The sequence below is a fragment of the Carassius gibelio genome, chromosome A12 (genome assembly GCF_023724105.1).
Source record: "Carassius gibelio isolate Cgi1373 ecotype wild population from Czech Republic chromosome A12, carGib1.2-hapl.c, whole genome shotgun sequence".
In the NCBI taxonomy this organism is placed as follows: domain Eukaryota; kingdom Metazoa; phylum Chordata; class Actinopteri; order Cypriniformes; family Cyprinidae; genus Carassius; species Carassius gibelio.
This window is the reverse complement of record NC_068382.1, coordinates 19,671,577-19,694,773: the sequence shown is the minus strand read 5'-3', so window position 1 is coordinate 19,694,773 and position 23,197 is coordinate 19,671,577. Positions and strand designations below refer to the sequence as shown.

Below are 23,197 nucleotides of genomic sequence, written 5' to 3'. Positions count from 1 at the left end.
CTCAGAAACGAAATGTGCAAAAAATTTACCTTTACGGGTACAGCAGCTTGTCACTGGGGAAGTAGCCTCAAAGGGACACCTCTGAAACTTCTTTAGCCCTAAAGGGTTTGTATTAGTAATAGAGTACATGTTGCTACCTTAACTGTACATACTGTATCATTACTCTAAAGTACTAATATGCACCCTTTAGGGGCAAGAAAAGGTACAACGGTGTCCCTTTGTGGGTACCACTCCAGTGACAAGCTGTTGTACCCTTAAAGGTAAATTTTTTGCTGACAGTGTGCATCAACACATTTCATATTTATTTAGACGTATGGTACACATACATATACTTTTCATTATTCATTACATATATGTATATACATATTCCTACTGTATATTATAAATTTGAGTACATTTGAATATATCAACAGTGGACAAAGTGGATCAGGCAAAACAGAGGCTGCAAAGCTCATTGTCCATTACCTGAGTTCCATGTATCAGGGCAGAAATGATAAATTACGCCAGGTACAGGAAATCAATTCATCGAGATATGGAAAATTATGTTTTGTTCTGTTAACTCAAAAAGATAATCTCCCTCGCATTAGCCAACGGATGTTTTGCCAGTTCTTGAGAGCTTTGGTAATGCAAAAACCATACTGAACAACAACTCCAGCCGATTTGGAAAGTACCTACACATCCACATACGCCAGTAAGTGAACTGCATGCTGTCTGTTTGATTTAAGGGCCAGAGAGCATCAAATAAGCATGATATGATCGCCCCTTTGTTTTTTCAGTGGTGTTGTTGTTGGGACGTCTTTTTCAAAATATCTCCTTGAAAAATCAAGAATCGTCTTCCAGGTAAGATGTTTATTCATTAGCTTGTCTTGCACTTAGTACACGTTCAAGGTTTGCAACTGTGTTCCTTTAGGCTAAGGAGGAAAGAAACTACCATGTGTTTTATGAACTGCTGGCTGGAATGAATGACTGGGACAAGCAGGAACTTTACCTGCAAGGAGCTGAAACATACTTCTACCTCAACCAGGTAAAAGAAGAGCCCCATTAGTTTATGATATTTGTCTAATATTTCTATTAATTAAATATTTTAAATGCTGTTAAGGGCAGGGCTTGTGACCTACAAGGGAAGCATGACAAGCAAGACTTCCTGCTTTTGGTCCACTGCTTGGAGACCATTGGTTTACATGCTGACCAGCTTGCAACAATTTGGGCCATTCTGTCATCGATCCTGCAGCTGGGCAACATTTGCTTCAGCTCCTATGAGGTGTGAATGCATGGATTACCCAATTTAAGGAAAGTTTCTTGAGTCTTTAAGCTAAGCTATGTAAATTGTTTTCCCATCAAAAATTAGAGTGAATCGTTTGAGGTTGCCCGTATTTTTAGTGAAGCCGAAGCACGGAGAGTGGGAAACCTCTTGCAGGTGTCTGCCGAGGCCTTACAGACGGTCATCACACACCGGGTGACTGTGAGCAACTCTTTCACCATCTCAGCCAAACACATGCTCATTTCTCCCCATGACCTCAGAACTAAATGAATATTTTGGGTTCAGTATAACTTAAACATTGGTAATAAGAAATGTTTCTGGAACATTTGACGCTGAAACCGAGAATATAACTTTTAACACAACAGAAGTATCTCCTAAGAACACAATAGTTATTTTTTCCACAGGAAACAACTTATGATAGGATCTACTGCCCTCTATCCGTGGAAAGTGCCATTGAATCCAGGTTAGACAATGAAATATTGCTGAAGTTATTAGATGAAGTAATGTATTATATGCACTGACCCCTGAGGGTGGCTGATGAATACTGACAGATTGCTCTTGATTCAGAGATGCCATTGCCAAGATGCTGTACTCTGTGCTGTTCGACTGGATTCTTGAACGCATCAATGAGTGGTTGATCCCCACAGAGATGGACAGCACTGTTGGAATTGTGGATATATATGGCTTTGAGGTATCCTCTCTCTCATTATGACCTTAAATTGACAATTTAACTGCTACATTTATTGTTGATTGACTTTTTTACATTTATACCTCAATCAAATCTGCATAGTTGAAATGAATTCCTACCTGTTACACCTCTAAAAATTCTGTGAACAAAAATGCATTACAGGACCTGGGTGTGAACAGTTTCGAGCAGCTGTGCATAAACTTTGCCAACGAGCAGCTGCAACAGTTTGTGAACAAAGCTCTGGTGGCCCAAGAGCAGGTCAGTTAATGTCCTCGGCAATTATATCAAAAATGTTTTCTCACATTTTCCCAAGTTCAGAGGCCATTTATGAAAATATTAGTAACCTGAGGGGACTCTACCATTTGGACTTGATGGGAACATGTATAAATATATATCTATCTACCAATTCCGATGGGACCAGTAAATGTAATTCTTGAGATATAATGCAATAAATATGGCTTCTCAGATACATTTTTTTTTTTAATTGGAAATAATTAGTACTTTAGGGGACTGAAAAAAAAAACAAACAAAAAAACAAATGGTTGGTTGTGTGTGTTTTTGTTAGGAGGAATACAGCGCAGAGCAGATCCAGTGGTATCCCATAATTCTGGAAGACTCTAATGGCTGTCTGGATCTTATCTCAGCACGGCCGTACGGGATCCTTCGCATTCTGGATGACCAGACTAGCCTTCCTCAAGTAACTTCACATTTCAGCTTCATCCGGAGTTTTTAGAGATCTTAAAGTCAATATTCATTTGAATAATCTCATACTTCACCGATGGATTTAGAAGTTTCTACTTCTACATGTATGTGTCTAACATGATGTCTAAATATCATAAAACTTGATTTTCCACCAAAATGGCCTAGTGTTGATTCAAATGCAAATTATGTATACTACAATGGATTTATGGGCCGCTTTTGGACTTTTTTTGCCTTTCTCTTTTCTTTGGCTCTCTCCCTTTTTTTTGTCCCAGGCTACAGACCACACATTCTTGCAGAAATGTCACTATCACCATGGCAACAGTCCCTACTACACCAAGCCCAAAATTCCTCTGCCAGTGTTCACAATATATCACTATGCAGGAGCTGTCACGTACCAGGCAAGCCTGATCTGAGCCTTCACAAAATGATTTATTTCATGCAGCATGATTTTTCAAACAATTTTGCCAAGAATCTTTTGATTTGCATGACTACGATTTTTTCCCCCTGCTCACTAGGTGCACAACTTTCTAAATAAAAATCATGACCAGTTTCGCCCAGAGGTATTAGAGCTTTTTGCCCGCAGTCGTTTACAGGTAAATTCATCTACGCTGTGTTCATGGAAGCTCACTTCACACGGTCTTCAGTCATTTGTAATGTGTCATGATTGCAAAGAAATACAATAACGTGTCCACTATTATATATTCATGAGACTGTCAACACAACCAGACAAAACAAAAGAGTTAGGAACAACCCATATCATTTATGCAAGATTTAGGTCTCATTAAGTTTTAAAGCACCATTGTTTGGAAACAGAAACCTGTAAGATGTAATTGGAGTTTTCTTGTCTGTGTAGATGGTGTCGGGTCTCTTCCGGAAGGTTCAAGAGCGTTACGTCCAACAGAAAGAACTGGGAAGAGCAAGAGGTTACCGCAACCAGATGTCAACTGTAGCTGCTCATTTCCAGCAGTCACTTATAGAGCTCACCACTCGTTTGGAGAGGTCAACAGATATTTATTTTATCATACTTTTTTGTATATATTGACTGCTATGTATTTTATACACAGGGTATTTGGTATTGCCATTTGGCTTATGTAGTCGTCCAATGTGTAGATAATTTAACGCCTATTTATTCTCTGTTTTTTTAGGTGTAAAACTACATTTATACGATGCTTTAAGCCAAACTATGTTAAGGTAATTTCAGCTGACACTGCATGTAATGTGCATCTAATCTCTCTGTTTCTGAACATTGTGTTTAGAGTAAGCAAGCACAAATAATGGATTGTTGGATCTCAGTTTGGTGTTTTTGTGTGGTTTCAGCTTCCAGGCATATTTGATGTAGACTACATAACCACACAGCTAAGGCATGGAGGGATACTGGAGACCATTCACATACGAAAAGAAGGATTTCCAATTCGAATCCCTTTCGCTCTGTTCATGGAGAGGTAATACAGAGTCTAGGACATTCAAACACATTATTAGTGGTTTAACAATCATACATTGTTATCATATTTGTGTGTGTTTGTAGTTATATTTATGCCTGAAAATAACATTTGTATTTTTGTTTTATTATATATGTGTATAATTATTGTATAATTTATTTTTTAAGGTGTAAAATCTTTAAAAGTCATGGAAAACTCATGTAATTCCATTGGTCAAAATGTGTGTGAACCCTGAGTATAGGTAGCCAACATCAATCAGAGTTTTTTTTAAGGAATTCAGCAACGTTACACTGTCTCTTCCTCCATAAAATCTCCACTAGGTGAGTTTCAACTACATTTTTCAATCACTGTTTATGTCTAATTTCAGATATGGCGTATTATTGGCCCAGAAACCTGCACACCAGTCTTGTAAAGAGCAAGTAGAGACTTTACTGGAGACTATAGGAGCAGAGGAAGGCCAGTACCAACTAGGACTCACTAAAGTACAGTAACATAACTCTTTAGCTACCTCAGCCTGGGTTATTCTGACTCGTTCTTTTACTACATTAACCATAAACAGCGCCCTCTAAAATGACTTCCTTTAATGTGAAAACACAGGTGTTTATGAAGGAGAGTCTGTACCAGCGGGTGGAGGAGAAATGGAGTAGCACTCAAACATGGGCTGCAGTCACCATCCAGAGGAACATTCGCGGCTTCATCTGCCGAAAAAACTTCCGTTTCTTTAAACAGAAGGCTATCGTCATCCAGTCCCACATCAGGGGCCACCAGGCCCGGTATTTGTGCAGCGATTTCAACTCTGAGAGCATGATAAAAACCAAAGAGAATCTAACGTGATTCTAAATGTGAAGCTGTGGCGCCCTCTTTTTCTGTTACAGGAAGTACTACAAGAAATTGAAGCAGTCCTTCACTCAGTTTTGGGCAGCGATGATGATTACCAGAGACACCATCAAGAAACGTCATTGGAGGGTGAGAGCTTTTGTCTCTCCCTCTGTCTGTCTCTAGCTCTTTGGCTTCTTCTTGCCTTAATTTGCACATATACAAATGCACACACTTCACTATATCAGCTGTTTTCCTATAAGGTCCATTGCTAGGAAACCAACTACTTTATTTATATGAGACAGCTAATATGATTCCAGCCTCACTCCTCCCATTAATGTCATCCGGTTTTATATTTTATTATCTAATGCAATGACAGTCAAATGCATTTCCAAGTTAGTTATATGAGTCTCAAGAGCCACTGTTTCCTTGCATTACGTGTAAGGGCAGAGTGTCAACTTGCATCATAAGTTATGAGTCTTATAATATATTTTACTCTCTGAATGGACTTTGGACTGTTTTTTTTTTTATTGAATATATTAGATTGTGAAATTCGGTTTATCACGAATGGCACCCATAGTTTCCTATAACTCAACCTCTATAGGAAAAGAATTCCAATTTTATAAAAAAAAATAAAAAAATAAATAAAAAAGATTGCTGCTTCTCATTCATTTTTTAAATTTCTTGTAAAAACAAGAAAAATAAAAACAAATTACATTACTTAAAAAACCTCCATTATTAATAGAGTTAATAATAATAATAATTTAATTACATTTATATAGCGCTTTTCAAGGGCACTCAAAGCGCTTACATAGTCAGGGGGTATCTCCTCATCCACCACCAGTGTGCAGCATCCACCTGGATGATGCGACGGCAGCCATAGTGCGCAACAACGCCCACCACACACCAGCTAAAGTTATGTTTATTTTCTGATTCACGTAGCACGTTTGATCTCTAGTGGGTCATGGGCAATGTGTACACATGTAAGAAATGTCAGTGTTAGGTGAGGTGAGCTCCACCCGCCCGGCTGCCCTTTCATCTTTGATCGTAGGCTCTCTCTCGGTTTTCCTCACTTTCTCGCTCTCATTCCTGCAAAGTCCAACCTAAGCACCACTTCTCTTGTGTTCGGATTTCAACTAATTTCATCAGTTTAAGAGCACTTTGCATGGGGACGGATACGTTTGTTTTAACATCATCCTAGGTAGGTAGTGTTTAATGTTTTTCCATATTACACATGCTAATAGCAAACGGAAAGATTAATGATACAGAGAGAACTCAGGGCTGAAAATAAGAAAGGGATTATATCAGTAATATGAGACTTTAAATGTGATTTGTTTAATGTGATCTTATATGTTGGATCTGTACATCTGAAAGTTTTTTTTTTAACACTTTACACTACCAGCCATAATTGTTATACTTAAAAAAAAAAAAGTGTTCTACTTAAGATGATATACTTATTCTTACTATTTTCAATATTGTAGAATAAAATTAATGTCAGGGATCTGGAAGGAGGACCCAATTGCAGTGAGATAAGGTTTTATTGATAAGACAGACTGATACAAGGTAGTGAAGTGCACAAAAGATGCCACAACAGGAACAGCTAGGGAAGGCTTCAGGAAACAACTGGCAGAATACTTTGGCAACAGAGGGGGCAGCAAGACCAGGCTGATAGAGAAGACCACACAAGGCACCATAGAGCAGAGCTCAGACACTTGCTGACCACCGACTCTGGAGACAGACCAGATGCCAGGCAGGTAGAACCCAGACAGGACACATTGGGACAGGTCAAGAACTCGAACACATGACCAGACAGGACAAAGCTCCACAAAAACACAAGTTAAATCAGAGACAAAAGAATATAAACAAATAAACTAATAAAAGTAAAGCAACAAAATAAAAAAATACCCATTTAACCAACTTAAGAGAATGATAAAAAATAAATGAATCAGGACTAGAAAAACTAAACTACAAATAAAAGCAACAAAAGGCAAAAACAAAAAATACTAAAACAAGGAGCAAGACAAGAACTTGGAATTACAAGGACTAGACAAGGGGCACAAGACCAACCAGACATGAACATATATTCAGCCACAGGCAGAGACAGAGGGGGTGAGAATGACCAAGGACCAGCAAACACAAAAGAGAAAGGTGCACTATAAATAGGGAGGAAAATACATGAGGAACAGGTGAGCACAATTAGACCAAATAGGCTAACAAGAGGGTGTGGTAAAGAGGTGGGCTAAGGATGCACATGGACAAGGAAAACAAGGCCATGTGCTGAAACAAGACATAGACACAAGAATAAAAACACAAGACAAACAGTGTCAGTGCAAAACCCTGACAATTACAGCTTTCAAACTATTAAAAAACACAAATGGATATATGGGAATTATGGTAAAATATTTTTGAGATTCCTCACAATCTAGATGACAACTCTTCACATGCTCTCTCAGCATCATGGGATGCTTTTAAATGGTTCTGCTGGACACTTATTGGCTGATTTTCTCTGAGGTCCAAATCATCTGTTAAAAATAATATGAATAGAAATGTTAGTTGTGTAAACAAATTCAATATATATTTATATTAAAAAAAACTGATTTTGAGCATTAAAGCAATTATTATGTTCATCAGAAGCATAAAGTCAGTCTAAACATTTGACTGGTAGTAAGTCATTATTAAATGATCCACTAAGTTATATAACCTGCAACGTTCAGTTATGTTTTCTTGTTTCCCATCATTGTTTTATACAGCTTGGACTATGTCCTCCTCAGCTGTCATTAATTCTGCTGTCAAATCACTTTGTAGTAATTGTTATGCAGTTGTTGTAAGACTGGTTTGTGACATGATCCTCATTTAGTGGGTTAAGCAGCTTTGTGTATCTTTTGTATGATTATATTTGTGCGTGTCCAATAAAAGTTAATTTTAATTAGTGTAAGAAAGGTTTGCTGGAACAGGCAAAAGGTATCTGGTGGCAACATTCCAGAATGCCCCCAGATTTGTTTCTAGAATGGGTAAAAATCAGTGGCCTTATTTTCTGCACACTACTTTCTGGCAAGAATGATACACAAAACAGAAAAGGCCAATCAAACATAATGATAATACAATCTGATCAGATAAAAATGGGTTTGATGACTCATATTTCATGTAATTCTTTTGTTTGGGGAGGAGCGAGTCAAGGGAGGGTCTTCCTAGGATATAAAAGAAGGCCAGCTGCTAAGAATAGTTTGCCTTTACCTTTGCATACGATGCCGTGGACAGGTAATAGAATAAAAGAGTGGAATAGCTTTACAAAATAAATGTCCCATTGTTCAGTCAAGAAGAAATGAAACACTACAATATGGAAATGAACAAAGGGTGTCTTAGTATTAAACTTTTTCTTCTTTTATTTAAAGTTAGATTGTGTTTTTGATTGTATTTTGATTTGACCAGGAGCATACTGATAGAACCAGGGTGAAGGAAGCAGCAAAACCTACATCGTCCTCTTCAGAGATGGTGAGACACTCTGAATCTTTTCATTTTTATAGATTTGTTTTATTTTCTTTTATTATGACTTGTGTGCTCAAGGTCTTTGAGCATCTGTTCTGTATGGTCTCAGACATAATTTAACTGGTCACTTCAGAGTTAAGAGTTCATTTTGATCGACAAAATTGTTTTTCCCGAAGGATGTGGGAATATTGGAGATCCCGGCAGAACTGTCGGCCCGATTACGCAGTGCAGCAGGTGAGATCCTTGATACTTGTTAACCAATAAAAACGTTCTATACTTAAATTGAAGTATAGGTATTGTGTCATTTAGCATAATCAAAAGTCAAATTGATTGATCAAACACTTGAAAGTATTGTAAAACGTTTCCATATGTATTTATATAAATGCTTAAAAGTAAAATGTGAAATTTTTTCTTAGCTTCTCAAAACTAACTAATGAAATCAAGAGACAGTGGAGTTTTTTTTTCTTCATTGGAGTTTTGATTAACACGTTTCCTAAAGCAACCTATTTACAATTTTCTCAGTGGTTTGACCGTGTGAAACTACACTGAACTCAAGATACTGAAAGGTGTTTCCTGACTTTTTTTTAAATACATCAGCAGCTGATTTTGAATATATCTATCTATAGTTCAAAAAAGTCAGTAATGCTCCCCAAGCTGCTTTTATTTTTATAAAAAATACAGTAAAAACAGGAATATTGTGAAATGTGATTGCAGTTTAAAGTAAGTCTGGATTCTTTGATGGATATAGGCAGCTCATCTTTTGTAACATTAATAACGTCCTTACTGTCAATTTGGATTCATTTACTGCATCCTTGCTGATTAAAGTATTCTGTTTTAGACTGATTGACCTTGTTCACACACAAATTAAAAAAAAAATTTCTTAAGTAATGGATATAAGTAAACTGCATTGCTTTTTGATCAAAACTGTATTGGAGTGGCTGATGAGTGTCCATCAACATTATTAAATTATATTCACATTGTACTATGATGGCTTTCAGGACGTCCTCAAGGGTCAGGAGTAACAGAAGTAGCTCTGCCACAGGTCAAAGCAGACCACAACCTCTCACTGCCCCAAGACATTGACAGACACCCTTTCTCCAAATATGCCAACACAGTCCTGAAGGTAGACGTTACATACAAAACATACAGCAGAATTTGGTTTTGGGGTCTTCCAATTCATTTACAATTTTCATGCATGTAAATTAGTTTTATGCATTTGTTATATCACTTTAGATGCTTTTTTTCTTTAGGATGGATGGTGCCAACCGCAGGGTTTCCCGCTTCAGAGGCCTTTGACTTCTCTGGACTATGATGACGCTCGGACAGCTCTAGAAATCTACAAACTGGTCCGTAGTATTTTAAATGGATATTTACCACAGAAAATCAACATCCTTACATGTCTACGTTCTTCTTTAGATCCTGCGTTTCACAGGTGACTCTGATCTGACTGGATGGCAAGAGCAGATGTTGGGGAACTACATCGTGGAGAAGAGCCAATCACAGCCCAGCATCAGGGATGAGATTCTTGCTCAGCTGGTGTACCACACTTGGGACGGGGATAATGAGGAGAGTGTCCTCCGGGGATGGTTGCTCCTGGCCTGCTGTCTGAGTGCCTTCACACCCTCTCCTGCCCTGGAGAAACCCCTCCTCAAGTACGTCTTCAGTTATAGTATTACAAATGCAAAAGTGTGGTCTTTAGAACAAGAAGTGATTATTATTGTAATGTGGTTGACTGGTATAACATTACCAGTGACTGATTTTACAAATTAACATTTCCTAAATAAACTGAATGAAATGTGATTGTAAAGTCAAATTTCATAGTGATCTATAGACAATAGATAACTGCAGACAGAAGTCTGCCTATCAGCAGAATTAAACATGGTATGTATAATGATCGTCAGGTACGTGTCTGACCGAGGTCCAGGGGAGTACCGCTCTATGTGTCAACACAAGCTCCTCACATCCCTCCAGCTCCCCTCCCCTGCCTGCAGACAACATCCTCCGAGTCAACTCGAGTGGACAGCCAATCAGAGAAAAGGAAAGATGGTGGTGGAGGTTAACACTTTCAATGGTAAGGACTGTTGATGAGCTGTATCTGATAACTGGAATAATTATCAGTTACTGCACTGTTCATTACAAAAAGAATTAATTATATGAAATATATTGGAGTACGAATGCATTGTGAAAGTGTTCTATTTATTTAATGCTGACTGTTTTTATTTTGAAGAGGAAAGGTTGACTGTGGAGGTTGAGTCTTGGACGACAGGGGAACAACTGGCCTCTTGGCTTCTTAGCTACAGGTAGCTAATACATATAGATGTCTCACAATTATTTTTATTTTTTTTACATTTTAAGCCCTTGAAAATAATTTGCATTGTGTCATCGTGTTCATGAAAACTGGGCAGATTTTTTTCATTGCTATAATACAACAAAATTTGTAGTACAGTATGTATTTATTTATATAAAGTAGCATCAATACAAGTTTTTTTCTAGGTTGTATTTTGGGAAATATATGAATCTGAAATATAAAGAAAAACAAGGAGCAATGTTTTAATGTTTTTATATCATTAAGTAAATACAAAAATTGTGTATAGTAGAATTATTATATATTCAATCATTATAAAATAAATTCAATTTTAAATGTGATATAATAAATAATGTGGTTAATTTTAATTAAATCATATTTATATCATATTTTTTATTTTCAATTTTAATTTTAAATAAACATATTTCAATTGCAATATATATTAAATGCAATATATATAACAAAATCATTAAATATATAATTATGTAATATGTAAATAAACTCTAAGGAATAGTATTTTTATATATATGAGATTCACCCTTGTTGTAATTATTAGAGTACCATAAACACGCAAGCAGTGGATGGTGAGTGGTGATTTATGAAGTGTTACATCCCTGAGAGTTCAGAATAAGTCATATTTCTTTCTCTCAGGGGTCTGACTGAAGCTACACAGGGCTGGTCTGTGTCTCTGCTGGCTGACGAGGGTTGGACCGACATGGCAGGCTGTGATTTTGTAATGGATCTCTTGGCTGGAGTGGAGGCTGATGTGACCCTCGGTTACGCACACACTCAACCCGAATACCTCTTTAGCAACACAAGTGACAGGTACGCCTGTGTAGAGCTTAGTGCTAATAGTTAAATCAAAGGAAACTGTCAAATCACAGTTTTATTCCTTTAATGATCAATTTTCTCATGTCAGGATGGGAACTTCAGATCTGGATGACTTTATACCTCCAGCTCCCCCTATGCAAGCCCCTGGTCTCCCACCCTTTGAAGCATCCCCATGGGATACCTATGAACCTTCCTCCACATCCCAGAGTGAGTGTCCAACCATTACTAGGAAACAGAGAGTAAATACATTATCATTGTTCTGTTGCATAGCTTTGCAGAGAGACAATGAAAGAAATCAAAGAGAATAAGAGCTACAGTGGGTTGGGAAGCGGCTCACCCTGTAGAGTAAATAAAATGAATGTTTCACTCGGACTTGTAAGGGACACTCCTGTAACAATCTTTCTTTTAGGATCTCGCAGTCGACAGATGGATTCTTACGTTGATGACCTTTTTGATCCTGTGTTTGATCAGGGTCCTGGGGTCAGTATCATCCAGTTCAAACACATCAACATTATTGTACAGTTTATAGTCAAACTGGCAGCTACTTTGAAAACAAAAGTCATTATTTTATAGGAACTAACAATATATCTGTTAATTTATCATTTATGACCTATTAAACGTCTTCTAGTGAAGTAGAAATGAAAAGTGTGCTTGTGATGTCTTTCTTTAAATTAAATGCCACTGTATATTTTTTGATATTTATACATTTTATAATAAATATTGTTTTAGATTTATAGAGTTGGAACACAAGTCACGAAATCAAACTCATGTCACGTGCATGTTGGTGCACGTTTGCTTATCACTAGGCTACGCAGATATATTGTTAACATTTATTAAGCCAACAAAGATTACATAGCTTTAGCACTTATTAACTGAGTTCTACTTGTATTGCCTTTTATCTTTGAGGGCTGGCCTGCAGAGGTCTTATGTGCACTTTTATTTGTTTTTTATTGGTAGGACTTTGAGCGGATGGCCATGCTGAATCGTAGAATGAGAGGTGGAGGAGGTATGATGCCCAGCATGTACGCCGGAGCAGGTACAGATTGTATATCTGTTTAATCAGTGTGCAGTGATTGATTGATGGTGATACAGATATTTAGAGAGGAGTGAGGCCAATTTAATGCTGATTTATATAATACAGTTTCATGGTAACAAGATCTAGACAAGATTTAAACAAGAATTTAAATGTTTTATTTACTCAGTATTTATATATTTATTTACCATACTTTTACCATACTGACATTAGAATGTTTTAGTAACTGTACTGTTTTACTCCCCTGCTATCATTTAGGAATGCCAATGAATCCTGTCATGGCTGGCTATGCTGCCGCACCAATGATGCCAAACATGACCATGATGCAACAAATGCATCCCATGCAAAGTAAGCATCCCTACTGTTGATGCTGTGCATCTCTGATAGCATAAACTGTTAAATGCTTACTCTCTTCCTACTGCTTGTTTTGGATTGTAGCTATGATGATGCCAACTGCCATGCCACAAGCCATACCCGCTGTCAACACACAGCAAATGGCTGCTCAGCAACAGGCCTTTATCAATCAACAGGCTCTGCTTCTGGTGAGTCCACCACTCAAAACACATTTAGAGCAGGTGAAATCCTTATATATATATATGTTTTTCCCTATAGGCTCAGCAGATGACCATGCAGGCGATGACAATGTCCCAGAAGCAGCAGCAGGAAGAGATGCGAAAACGCGACAGAGACAGAGAATCACAGAGACAGTCACCACGTCAGTGGCGGCGCTCTCCTCCACGTGCACGCTCACCCGAAACCAGACCCCGAAGCCACCCCCAGGTAGAAAGAACCATCCCTCAGACTGCCCAAAAAGCCCCAGAGACCCATCCAAAGCTCGGCAGGCCAGAGGTACAAGCGCAATATTGACTAGTGCCTGTGTTTTCTTGTTTCCGTTAACTTTATCTTTACGCTTCAGATTTTTACAGTGAATTAATTTGTTCTTTAAGCCACAGCCTGAGACAGAGTTCACGGAAGATCAAGGGTCCTTTCAAGAGAAGAGGGATTTTTTTCAAAAGATTGGTGAGTTTCACACTTTGAAAGAGAATCCTTAAAAATGGCTAAAATCAAACTGCATAAAAGATTTTCACTATCTTTATGCATCACATGTACATCAGAAGCACGCCCAAAGCCTGCGCCAAAGGTTGCTAAGCCACTGATATATGCCACTCCACCGGTGACCCAACCCAAATCCCCTCCACCAGTAAAGACGGAAGGTCAGACGTCTGGCACAACACCTAGAACTAGAAGTTTTGTGATTCATTTTTTATTTACATTTAAACTCATAGTGACTTTAAACTCACTATAGTGTTACTAGATTAAACCATCATCCAAAATAATGTCTTGAAGTTTATAAACTCTTCTTCACACAGTGAAGCCACTCCCAGTACCTCCTAACATCAAAGAACCTAAACCAGAACCAGAACCTCCAGAACCCACATCTCCTAAACCAGAACCTACTAGTAAAATTAGAGAGATCATCAAGAAGTACCAGAGCCGGCCCTCTCCAGAACCTAAAGCCTTTGAGCCTGTCAGGTGGGTCAAGAATTGACCTGAATTATTTTAAAGCAAGACCTTGCTCCACCTTTTAGTGATCAGATGAATTCTCAATGGATAAAATCAAGCCCTTCTCTTTTTTTTCCTGTGACATGTCCTGTTTCGCTTTAAAATATGTTGTGCCAAGGAAGTCAAATGGGTTGCTAATTGTGATTCACACTGACTTAATGCAGCCTCTGCTTAAAAACTGAATGCTTGCATAATATTATGTTGCTTTGACCTTTTCACTTGGAGGGATTCTTAAACTGTAAGAGGAGGAATAATGTGGACTTTGATCATCACAGGGTACCGGTCAGGAACTTTCTAAAGAAAAATGACCCCAAAGATGAGGCTCTGGCCATTCTCAAATCTCAGGGACCTGTCACTCAACAGAAGGTAGATGATACCGACCTGAGTGACAGGCCATAATAAACTTTTTGAGGTCAAAGTTCAATCTCAAGAATGCAGAAATTGACCATGAATCTTTTCTGTATTATTTGTGCTGCAGAAACAGTGGGAAGAGAAGCCTCCTTTACCACCACAGCTCCCTGAGTCCCATGGTCCTCGTCCCATCTCTAACGATATGAAACAGAAGCAGCGTTCACTGGCTGATCTTTTCAGCTCGCAGCGTTCGCATGCTCTGCCTCGAGCTCGTGAGCCCATCCCTCCACCATCTCCCAGCATCCCCAGCCCACCACTGATGCCTCCACCTGGACTTAGTAAGTGATCCTCAAATCATTTATACGAGTCACTTCTAACATATATGCAGTACACATAGTACATCACGTAAGTCATAATATATTGGGTTAAATATTCAAATATTGAAATCATATTACTTAGTTTTCTTTAACATTAATTAGCACAATTAACTGAACATGGGGCGAAATGAAATAATTCACAAATTTGTAGGTTTAAACGGATTTTGACATTTGCTATGCATTAAAATGAAAGACTGACAATCTGTTAAGAAATAATTCAGATGTTTTATTTTTTCTTGTTGTAATCAAACTATTCTAGATGTTGAAAAAAAATAGTATTTATTGAGATCATTTTTTATTAACTTATTCATTTGTGTTTCCTTTCAGCAATTAAAATGTAACTGGAATATTTTGTCGATTTTAATTATATTTATATATATATATATATGTGTGTGTGTGTGTGTGTGTGTGTGTGTGTGTGTGTGTGTGTGTGTGTGTGTGTGTGTGTGTGTGTACTGTGTATATGTATTTAAAACTAATAAAATTTTTATTATTTTTATATGTTTTGAATAAGAAATAATTTATGAAGAATTTTTTTTATATATTAAGGAAATGTTTCTTAATTTTTTCCTTCTGTCTAATAGAATAACTGCTAAATTATTAAGAAATTTTCAGAGTGTGTTTTTTTATTTTATATTTTTTTTTACAAAAACAATTCAAGCAAGATGCCTTGTCTGGAGGATATTTGTATAAATCACAAATACGTTAATTTGCAGCATAGAGATATTCATATAAATTAAAGTTATACACATGCAAATTTGAAGCAAGCTATGCAGCTTTCTCTTTCTAAATGTCAAGTATTAAGGTAAACAGATCTCATTTGCTAATATGATCTCACCCTTTTTGTGTGTCTAAAGATCAGTTCAACAGGATGGCTGAGGAGGAGAGTGTTCGCTCCCAACTGCACAGATTCTCTGCCAGCGTTTACTTCTCCTATCCCAGAATGCCTGGCAAACTCTTCCTTCGCAAGGAGGTAACTAAGAGAGTTTGATGTGACTTCGCATGACCCTTACAAAGGTTATCATGGCTGCTTCTGGCTAACTTATGTACAGTACACTCACGCTATTTGTGCTTTCTTGTACGCAGCTGTTTTATCCCAGGGAAAAATTCAACCACCCATACATTCTTAATTTACTCTGTGAGCAGGTCAGTAGCAAACATTGCATTGCATTTGCTCTGTATACAATGCAAAAATTAATATATGTTATAAATATTAAATTCTGGGCCTCACATTGGCTACTGTTTTTGCAAACTGCAGATCATGCGAGACACTTACTCAGATACTTGTCTGAGGATTTCACGTGAAGAAAGACGTAAAATGAAAGACCTTTTGGGTATGACAGTTGATAAATCAGATAAACTATCATGGACAATTCAGCTATTTGTATATATATATATTTTTGCATCTCTTTGTTTTTCTCTCACCAGCGAGTTTCAATACCAGAACAAGTATCAGTTCACTAGATGATGCTATGAAGAAAAGAGTTGTGATGGCAGCAAGAGACAGCTGGTCCAATTACTTTGCACGCCTCTTTAATGTCAAGGTGAAATACTTGGCTTTTCTTACATAATGCACAGAAACATGCATACAGAAATTCGTCAATCACCCAGAAATGTTTGTGCGTGTGTGCTTCACAGGTGGAGAACGGAGGCGATTCTCAGATTCTGGGAGTGTCGCATCGAGGAATCAGACTTCTGAAGGTTGCCAGAGCTTCAGGCATAAACCCTGAACACCTCAGACTACTGCACAGCTACAGGTACAGAACATCACAACAGACTTATTTATTTTTAATTTTTTTTCTGTGATCAACATTTTATTTGAGTTTAAATTCCATATCAAGAACATAGTCAAAACTCTGCTGAACTATATACAAACAGATGCCATGATAATCGTCCACATATATAAAAAAGTTTTCTATATAAAATCATCCTTTATTAGCTAAAGAACAAAATTCTGTGAAAACGTAACATTGTATCTGTATTACTGACTGAGTAAGACCATGTCAAAGATGAAATCATAGTGAAATTAATGGTTGAATTCTAACTTTGATGCTTGTTATCTCTGTAGTCTTTGATGCTTTATCATGGATTTCACAAATATGAAAGATCAAAGATCACATTAATAAAAATAAATAAATAAATCTTACTGACCCCAAACATTTGAACAGTAGTATCAAATATTCTGTGGTGGTGCAACTTATATAACTATGTGTTTTTTGCTGTTCAGTTTTTCACAGGTTTTGTCAGTACAGCAGCAAGGGGCTGGAAAAGTCTTGATCACTTTGAGTAATGAGGAGTTGGAGCTTCACTCTGAACAGGCTGCACAGATCGCTGCTGTGATTCATCTCTTCCTCATGGAGCTGATTAAGGTGCTCCGTTTAAATCTTGTGATACTAACCTTAACACATGTAGCTTTATTTTTCATTTAAAGTCAACATACCTGACCCTTTATACTTTTTTTAATACAAATTCATGATCTTATAAGGAATTGACAGTTCAGTATATTTTACTCATAAGAAAAAAAGCAACTTGGTCAGCCTCTAAAACAACTCAGGCTCTCTTTTTCAATTTCTCAACCTGTTTTCTTTCAGCTGCTTCATTTCTGGTATGCAAAACCTTCTTTTCACAATCACAATCCCACCATATATAGATTATTATTTTTTTTATTTAATTTCCTATTTCTTTCACTAAATTACAGAAGTAAAATGTGTTGCGGTTTCATGTTGACTTTAACCATGACATTAACTATTGTTATGTATCATGATCTTGTTTTTTGGCCTTTTACATTTGTCATCCATGATTCAGTTCTCTGTCTTATCACTAATTTTAGTGAATTTTCGTGGGCAGAAAGATAAATGGCCTATTGTCACACAGAAGTCACTTTCAAATCAAGCAGGTTTCTGCTGGACATTGCAGCGAGTTTGTGTGAACAACTTAAACCTGTTGTAAAATTTGTGTGGGGACATCTTTTGTCCTCATGTGAGATTCCAGATTGTGTGGATTGCTAAAGAAACTATTTTAACAATTTGCCAAACAGTGATAAATGCGGATCTTAATTTTCTTTGCCATAAAATTGACTGATTCTGTATCTGCAGAACTCAGACTATGTGATCGCTGTGAAGAGCTATGTGACAGATGACAAGAGCTTGCTGACCTTACACAGAGGCGACGTCATCAAAATCCTGAACATGGATGGGCTCAAGGACGGTGAGAAGAGACCTGAGAAAACAGTTTCAGAATCTCCATAAACTTTAAGTTAATATGTGTAATTTCTACTCCATTAGCAACACAGAATCACAAAAAAGCCATTGGTTGATTCAATAGTTTACATGTCTGATCATTAAAAACAGGCTTTCTAATTTGTTAATGCTCTAAGGATATGATTAGATTAATTTATCAAGTGTTATTTCCCTTGACATATATTTGTTAGTAAGGAACATTTTATGCACGATATTTAAAAAAAATAAGGAAAAAGTGTCACATGTTTGTAAAATGAATATCACTTTTAGCATAAGACCTAAAAGATGTGTACTATTGAGTTTCTTATCTTTGCAGGATGGATGTTTGGTTCCAGTGGGGGCCGTTCTGGACTCTTCTTGGTGGACGTCACTCAGCCTTGTGCCCCACCAGACTACCACAGCAGCAACATGGAGCGGCAGCTGGAGCGGAAGAAGAGTATGAGACTCACCAGCTCTTCCTCCAATGTACCAGCCAGAGGCCCTGTCACCAACACCCCTGTCAATGGCCCTGTGACCAACACCCTTGTCAATGGCCCTGTGACCAACACCCCTGTCAATCGCCCTGTGACCAACACCCCTGTCAATGGCTCCATTTACAAAACCCCTGTTACCCGCTCAGCGTCTAGCAGTGAATACAGTGTGGAAGTGGGGACCATGCAGAGATCTGAATCAGAACGTCATAAGCATATCATGACTGAGTTTGCCAAGAAGTTCTTCACAGATGCTATCAGCAGGTGAAATCTTCTGGAAAGCAGAGGAGTTTGCTTCATACTTTACAAACTCCACTTGACATTGATTTATTTCTCTCTTATTTTTCAGAACAAACAAAGACAAAAGTCTTAATGAGATGGTGGAATATACTCCAGTATGTATGCATCTCTTAGTCTCTCACTCGATGCATGCTGGGATTTAAACATTTGTTTAAATGTTTTTGTTTGCTGCTTTCTTTTATTAGAATCCCATCCAGGAATCACTGATCTTTTTCTCAGACAGCGATCTCAGTCGTCTGGGTGCTCAAAACTTCATGAGTAAGTGAACGAATGTACTGATAAATACATACTGTAAACTCATCCATTATAACAGCATACATTTTGGCATCCCTGGGATAGTGTACAGTCAGTGGGTCATGGAAAATAAAATCAGGACCCCAATGATTGACCAATGAGAGTCAAGTATTCCAGAGAACAAGTATTTGACCCAACAATTTCTTTGTAGCTTTGATGCAGTTTATGTTGGATCAGCCTATGAAGAAAAATCAGACAGAGAGTGACTGTGTTAACTTAATTTTGCAGGTAAGTTTTCCTCCAAACCTACAGTACAGCATGTTTTTTGAGAGGTATGTTGAATTTACAGTATTGATCTGTAACATGACAACTTGTTTTGGTTCAGCTGGGAAAAGAGAAGGAGTTCCTCAGGGATGAGATCTACTGTCAGGTCATCAAGCAGACTACCAAAAACCCATTCAAGTGAGTAAATAATATGTTATGTACACTACCATTCAAATGATTTTTTAAAAATATACTTGCAAGCACACATTCAATTGATAAAGTGACTGTAAAGACATTTACAGTGTTACAAATTAATGTTGCTCTTTTGAACTTTGTACGGTTAGTCATTAATGACTTCTCAAATTTTACTGACCCTAAACTTTTGAATGGGCATATTGTTTGCTGATTTTGTAGGGAGAACTGTACCCGTGGCTGGCGTTTGTTCAATCTGGTGACTGGATTCTTCCCTTGTTCCAACACTCTCCTGCCATATTGCACCCGTCACCTGGAGGCCATCATTCATGATGCCAACCACCCTTTTCAAGGTACAGTATTCCCCTAACATCTTATACTGTTTTTGTAGTGCAGACTTGCTTCAATGAACCCACCAATATGAGCCAAGATTACATCTTATGTGGGTTTTGTTATACAATCTGATTAGAAAGTCATTTGAGCATATTTGTGTGCACAATAATGGCTGTTTTTTTGTTTGCATTGGTTATAATGTTTGTATTTAGAGCTGGCAAATGTGTGCATGAAGAATCTCAAACGGTCACTCAGTTTTGGAGGACGCAGGTACATCCCTTCCCATTCAGAGATGGAGGCCATTTTGGTAAGTGAAGATACATGAGAAAAGAAAAATGTTGCACAGAGAAGATGAAGGCGTGTGAAGCATTTCTTTGCCCTGATATCTGAATCACGTGCAGGCTGGGAGGAACTCTCGTCGGCTGCCCATCATGCTGCCTGGTGGAAATGAAATTTCCTGCAAGATTCGCAGCTTTAGTGTAAGTGAGGGTGGCTCTTTCTATTTTTATTCTATTCAGATAATGTGTTGTTTACATGAAGTCCTATTATGCTTTTCTGTAGGTTGCATTTGAGGTGGTACAAGACTTTTGCACTGAGATGGGCATCATAAATCCAGCAGAAGTGAAGGAATTTTCCATCCATGCCACTAAGAAAAAAAGTAAGAAACCTTTAGTCACTCTTATGCTCAGATGAACACACATTCATTTTTTTTTTTTGGTAACCATGAATCCCTCTCTTAGGTGATTGGACACGTCCAATTCACTCTGAGGAGTATCTGTTTGACTTCCTGCTGGATGATGGCTCCATCTCCCTCTCCTTTCAACGAATAATCTGGAAACAGCCGCTCCAGTTCAACAATGATCTTTATGTGGAGTTCCACTACCAGCTGGTACAAAAACAGTCACTTTTGAATTCATTATAATTTCCAATATTAAAGTAATAACACAACCCCTGTTTCACATTGATGAATATTCAAGATTTCAAGATATATATCTTGAAATACACTACTATTCAAACATTTGGTGTCTGTAAATTTTATAATGCTACAAAAATTTTAAAACACCATTTAATTCATCAGGTAATACTGAAAAAAAAAATCTTTCAGCACTGATAATAATGAGAAATGTTTCCTGAGAGCACCGAATCAGCATATAGCAATGATTTCTAAAGGATCACGTGACACTGAAGACTGACACAAAGGCTGCTGAAAATTCAGTTTGAACATCACAAAAATAAATTGCATTTTAAATTATTTAAAATATATATATATTTTAAACTGTAATAATATTTCACAATTATTTTTGATCAAATAAATGCTGCCTTGGTGAGCTTATGCTCACAAATCAGTCTTGAACTTTTTTCTATCATTTTCATGTATTGTATGACTGATGCCATCTCATTTTTTTTTTTTTTAGCTTGTGGCTAATTATCTGAAAGGGAGGCTGTTGCTGCCCATGACCAGCTCTACAATCTACCAGCAGGTGGCAGAGTTGACCGCTCTTCAACACCTTGCCCTTGGACTGACTGATTTACCCTCCAAGTAATTTTATATATCTCAAACCATGCGATTTCCATGTCCCTAAAACTTTCAGTGAAACTTTAAACTGACATTTGAATCATTGGTTTAAATATGACACTTATTTTCATCTTCAGCGCTGAGGTAAAGCAGTACCTTCCCCAGACGGACCGGCTCAACCCCAGTGATGAAAGACTTCTTGCTACTATAAGGGCACAGTTTTCTACCTTAGGCCCCTTCGGCCATCTTGATGCCAAAGCTCATTTTATCAGTGAGTGAAACCATTGAATGCGCTGTTAAACCATTTCAGATCCTTATCCATATAAACAAACTCTTCAACTTTTTCAGAAAGTGTCCGTTTGCTGCCTTTCTTTGGATTTGATGTATTCACTGCTCAGAAAGTCAGTCATCGCAGCTGCCCGTCTCCCTCCCTGGTCGCAGTCAGCCATGAAGTTATCAAAATCGTTGATCCCAAATCACAGGTATGACATCCTTGTTCAGTTCCCGTGATGTTTTGATCTTAACTGTGTGTTTTAACCATACCCGACCACAACTAAAGAATCACAAACTTTGCAGAACGAATGTTTGACAATGTCTCTGGAGGACGTGCAGTCCTTGCGCTCAGTCCGTCCCAAGAAAGACAAGCTGCCATCGGTTGAGATCACCTTTAGTGGCCAAACTCAACCCAAGACTGTCAGCTTAAGTCTAAAGCAGGTTTGTATGTACTGTAGATACAGATCATGGATCTATACAATACAGTCATTTTCAAGAGCTGGTCTTGTTTAATGTTTTGGTTTTGATTAATGAGATTGCTCTATCTCTCGTGTCTCCCAGGCGAAAGAGCTGTGCCACACCATTGCTGTGATTATGGAAGAGGTTGTGAAACCCCCCTACAGCAATATGTCCAGTCGAACCGGAACCCCACATTAAACAAGCAACATATGTAAAGTTCACCTAATAACCCATGACTTACTCTAAAGTTCACAGATGTCTCATATATATATATATATATATATATATATATATATATATATATATATATATATATATATATATATATATATATATATATATATATATATATATATATATATATATATATATATATATATATATAACATCAAGGTTAACAAATGTTTAATTCATTATAGCCAGGGTTTTTCATGGGGAATAAAGATACTGCGGAGATGTATAGAGTGTACAATTTTCTATAAAAAATACAAAGACATTTTGAACTGTTTGGAATGAACATTATAGCTTTAATAAGCGTTATTTAATGTAATATATATATTTTTAAACAAATGTGTTTAATTTAGTATCATTATGAATTTATACCACCAAATGGGGGCGATTTGATTATATTTATTATAAAGCTGAACTATTTTGTATTTGTGTTATAATTGTTTAATTATTTGCCTCCAAATTAAAGAAAACTGATTAGTGAGTGTAGATGTTAAACTATTAAAGTGTTTATGTTTTAAACTATTAAAGTATAAATGTCTTCTGAAGTGTATTTTTCATTATTTTTCAATAAAAATCCCTGGTATCTCCCCTCCTTTCTCTCTCAGAAAACTGATAATTATTATTATTTATTTGTTTTTTCATTTTGCGTGCATATACATATTTTAACAGCGATTTTTATGAAAAATTGATTTATTATAAACCCCATATGACATCAAAGGTTTCACGTTGATGTTCCGGGTAACTACGCCTAAAACTGTGAGCCAGACCGCTATGTAGTGCTGACCAATCACAAAACACAAAACAAAGCAAGTCCCGCCTCTTGGATATCTTTGA

The 23,197-nt window shown here is 37.3% G+C and overlaps 1 protein-coding gene across 1 annotated transcript; it reads left to right on the top strand.

Moving 5' to 3' along the window:
- Positions 1 to 417: 417 nt before the first annotated feature.
- Positions 418 to 22,423, top strand: LOC128025410 (unconventional myosin-XVB-like). Its single transcript, XM_052611749.1, has 59 exons — positions 418 to 507; positions 588 to 691; positions 777 to 840; positions 911 to 1,024; positions 1,100 to 1,261; positions 1,349 to 1,462; positions 1,666 to 1,724; positions 1,829 to 1,952; positions 2,112 to 2,207; positions 2,515 to 2,646; positions 2,924 to 3,049; positions 3,167 to 3,244; positions 3,505 to 3,650; positions 3,797 to 3,842; positions 3,969 to 4,093; positions 4,458 to 4,572; positions 4,688 to 4,863; positions 4,966 to 5,056; positions 8,336 to 8,398; positions 8,569 to 8,626; positions 9,391 to 9,515; positions 9,643 to 9,738; positions 9,809 to 10,044; positions 10,294 to 10,463; positions 10,620 to 10,692; positions 11,349 to 11,522; positions 11,617 to 11,735; positions 11,938 to 12,008; positions 12,486 to 12,564; positions 12,820 to 12,909; positions 13,000 to 13,103; positions 13,174 to 13,410; positions 13,509 to 13,581; positions 13,677 to 13,775; positions 13,932 to 14,094; positions 14,400 to 14,490; positions 14,603 to 14,813; positions 15,710 to 15,825; positions 15,939 to 15,998; positions 16,111 to 16,186; positions 16,281 to 16,396; positions 16,491 to 16,609; positions 17,080 to 17,221; positions 17,948 to 18,059; positions 18,408 to 18,825; positions 18,911 to 18,956; positions 19,047 to 19,119; positions 19,307 to 19,383; positions 19,481 to 19,557; positions 19,774 to 19,904; positions 20,097 to 20,191; positions 20,286 to 20,363; positions 20,446 to 20,542; positions 20,625 to 20,773; positions 21,300 to 21,424; positions 21,538 to 21,671; positions 21,749 to 21,882; positions 21,977 to 22,114; positions 22,235 to 22,423. Exons 1-59 carry the CDS (start codon positions 475 to 477, stop codon positions 22,328 to 22,330), a joined length of 6,846 nt encoding a protein of 2,281 aa, XP_052467709.1. The 5' UTR covers positions 418 to 474; the 3' UTR covers positions 22,331 to 22,423.
- The last annotated feature ends 774 nt before the right edge of the window (positions 22,424 to 23,197 follow it).

What these genes read in the sequence shown, in the direction of transcription:
- LOC128025410 (XM_052611749.1), top strand. Translation starts at nt 475, where the DNA reads ATGTATCAGGGCAGAAATGATAAATTACGCCAG. An exon ending in TGGATATATATGGCTTTGAG is followed by an intron (nt 1,953 to 2,111) that starts GTATCCTCTCTC and finishes AATGCATTACAG; the next exon opens with GACCTGGGTGTGAACAGTTT. An exon ending in CATCGTCCTCTTCAGAGATG is followed by an intron (nt 8,399 to 8,568) that starts GTGAGACACTCT and finishes TTTTTCCCGAAG; the next exon opens with GATGTGGGAATATTGGAGAT.